We start from the raw sequence: 2,104 nt of genomic DNA on the forward strand, positions 1-2,104 counted from the left end.
GTACTTGGCGTAGTTTTTTACACGTAAGTGTTTTTTGGGGGATTCATCCTGATCGTAGTAGTACAGCGCCAGCTTGCTTGCAACCTCTGTGTCGGTCTGTGTTTCAAAACTATAGCCATTTGAAACAAGCATTGCTTTCAGATCTGAATAATTTGAGATAATGCCATTATGAACAACAAAGAATGTGTTGTTTCTGTCACTTCGCACAGGATGTGCATTCTCTTCTGTCGACTTTCCATGTGTAGCGCATCTGGTGTGCGCAATACCAATCAGGCCTTTTCCTTCATTTTCCTCATCATAGTTTTCGTTGTTTGATTTTGATTCCAAATTTGAAACTCTACCAACTGCCCTTAGGTGGCTAAGAACCTTATCTCCATCCAACAGGCAGAGGCCAGCTGAATCATAGTCCCTGTATTCCATTTTCTCTAGCCCGTTGATCAGGCACTGAGACATTTCCTTCCGGGATTTCTTCATTCCAGTATCTGAATATCCAAATATTCCACACATTCCCCTGTTGATTTCTTTTTATTTTATAGCAAATAAATAATCACATCAATCGGTGGAGACCAATCAGATCAGTACCCCTTTAATCTATTTGGATAATTTTTTCTATGCAAGTACCAATAACATAAAAGCATCTTTACCAGGTATTTCTTCTTAATTTTGATAACCAATCTTTTTATTTGTTTTGTGCTAGGCATACATTTTAATATACAAATTTTTAATTGTAATTTTTTACATTTATGTTCTAAAAACCAACAAAACTAATGTTGCAATCTAACTTAGCCTAAATTATTTATTAAATCTTTTAAAAATTAGAAAGATATCATATAAATTTTTATTCGTTGCAAAATAGCTAACTTATTCTTATACAAAAACATTTTTTACTCGCGCATTTTCATTTTGACACTCCTTTCTTGTCAATTATATTTTATATACGTCAAGTTAAAAAAATCAGATGCTTCAAAGGCCAATTAGTAGTCTTCAATTGTAAAACTGTGGGCACATTCCTTAGGCAATCTTCAATAAAAAGCACAACTCACATAAAGGAGGCAAACTCAGAAAAATACTTTGCAAAAAATGAATTCTCAATTAAAGTGCAAAAAGTTATTCAATAAAAAGCTTGAAATGTCTAAATGAGTTATTTCTCATTTTTCTTTCTTTAAAAACCTAAATTTAGTCAAATCATCGTAGAAAATTAGAATTTAACAAAATTTTATTTGTGAAATTAAACTGTTTTAGTAGGTTTTACAGAATAAAAACTCAGTAAAGAGATTTATAAACTCATTCTGAGACTGAAAACAACTGTATCAAAGTTCAGATAAGTAAAAGAACAGCCTAAACCTACTTCAAGGTATCCCCTAAATTGATGGATATGCAATTCAACATCAGATATAGAATGGAAGTCCTTGTTTAATATGTCTTTTGGAAAGACTTTACGCCTGGTTTCATCCTCAATCAAGGCTTCTTTTAGAAGAATGATCATCTCTCTGTCATCCAGCTTAACAAAAGTGCCTGCCTTGATGTACCTGTTTTGAGACAAGCTGACAAGTTTGTCAATGCTCTCAGTGCTTAAGAATGTCTTAACTGATGTTAAAAAGTTCTGAATGACCTCTTTTGCAACAGCTTTTCGATAAATCTGATCTCTGATTCTTATGCAGGAAAAAGATGTTTGCTCTGCCGACCAAACCTTGGATTTGGAAATTGCCTTAACCGTAGCTGTTCGCGGTATTTCGTGGAGCAGCGCAAGCTCTCCAAAAACAGCTCCTGGCAGAAGCTTATTGGTAAGTTGTCCATTGACTGACACTTCAAATTCGCCATATTCAATGATGTACATCTCTGCTCCTGAGTCTCCTTCTCTTATCAGTATACTTTCAGCTTCAACAATAATGGGGAACATGCTCCCAATCAAGACATTCTTCTGCTCGTCACTCAATAGGCAGAATGGTATATTTGTCCCCAGTCTTGAACTGAGAAAGTCAAATGTTTTCTTTTCTTTAACATAATTGGGTATTTCAAAATTTTTGGTAGAAACCAGTCTTGCACCTTGTCCAGTCTTGGTCGATGGTTAAGATGAGGATCACAGACAGGTACTAAATATATT

At 34.6% G+C, this 2,104-nt stretch overlaps 1 protein-coding gene across 1 annotated transcript; it reads right to left on the minus strand.

Annotated features, from left to right (window-relative positions):
* Positions 1-1,276: 1,276 nt before the first annotated feature.
* On the minus strand, positions 1,277-1,900 carry LOC112494453 (cGMP-dependent protein kinase 1-like). The gene has a single exon (XM_025085785.1). It carries the CDS (start codon positions 1,898-1,900, stop codon positions 1,277-1,279), a length of 624 nt encoding a protein of 207 aa, XP_024941553.1.
* Positions 1,901-2,104: the final 204 nt, after the last annotated feature.

This window comes from Cephus cinctus, unplaced genomic scaffold (genome assembly GCF_000341935.2).
Source record: "Cephus cinctus unplaced genomic scaffold, Ccin1 Ccin1_contig_4020597, whole genome shotgun sequence".
NCBI classification, from domain to species: Eukaryota; Metazoa; Arthropoda; class Insecta; order Hymenoptera; family Cephidae; genus Cephus; species Cephus cinctus.

What these genes read in the sequence shown, in the direction of transcription:
- LOC112494453 (XM_025085785.1), bottom strand. Translation starts at nt 1,900, where the DNA reads ATGTTCCCCATTATTGTTGAAGCTGAAAGTATACTGATAAGAGAAGGA.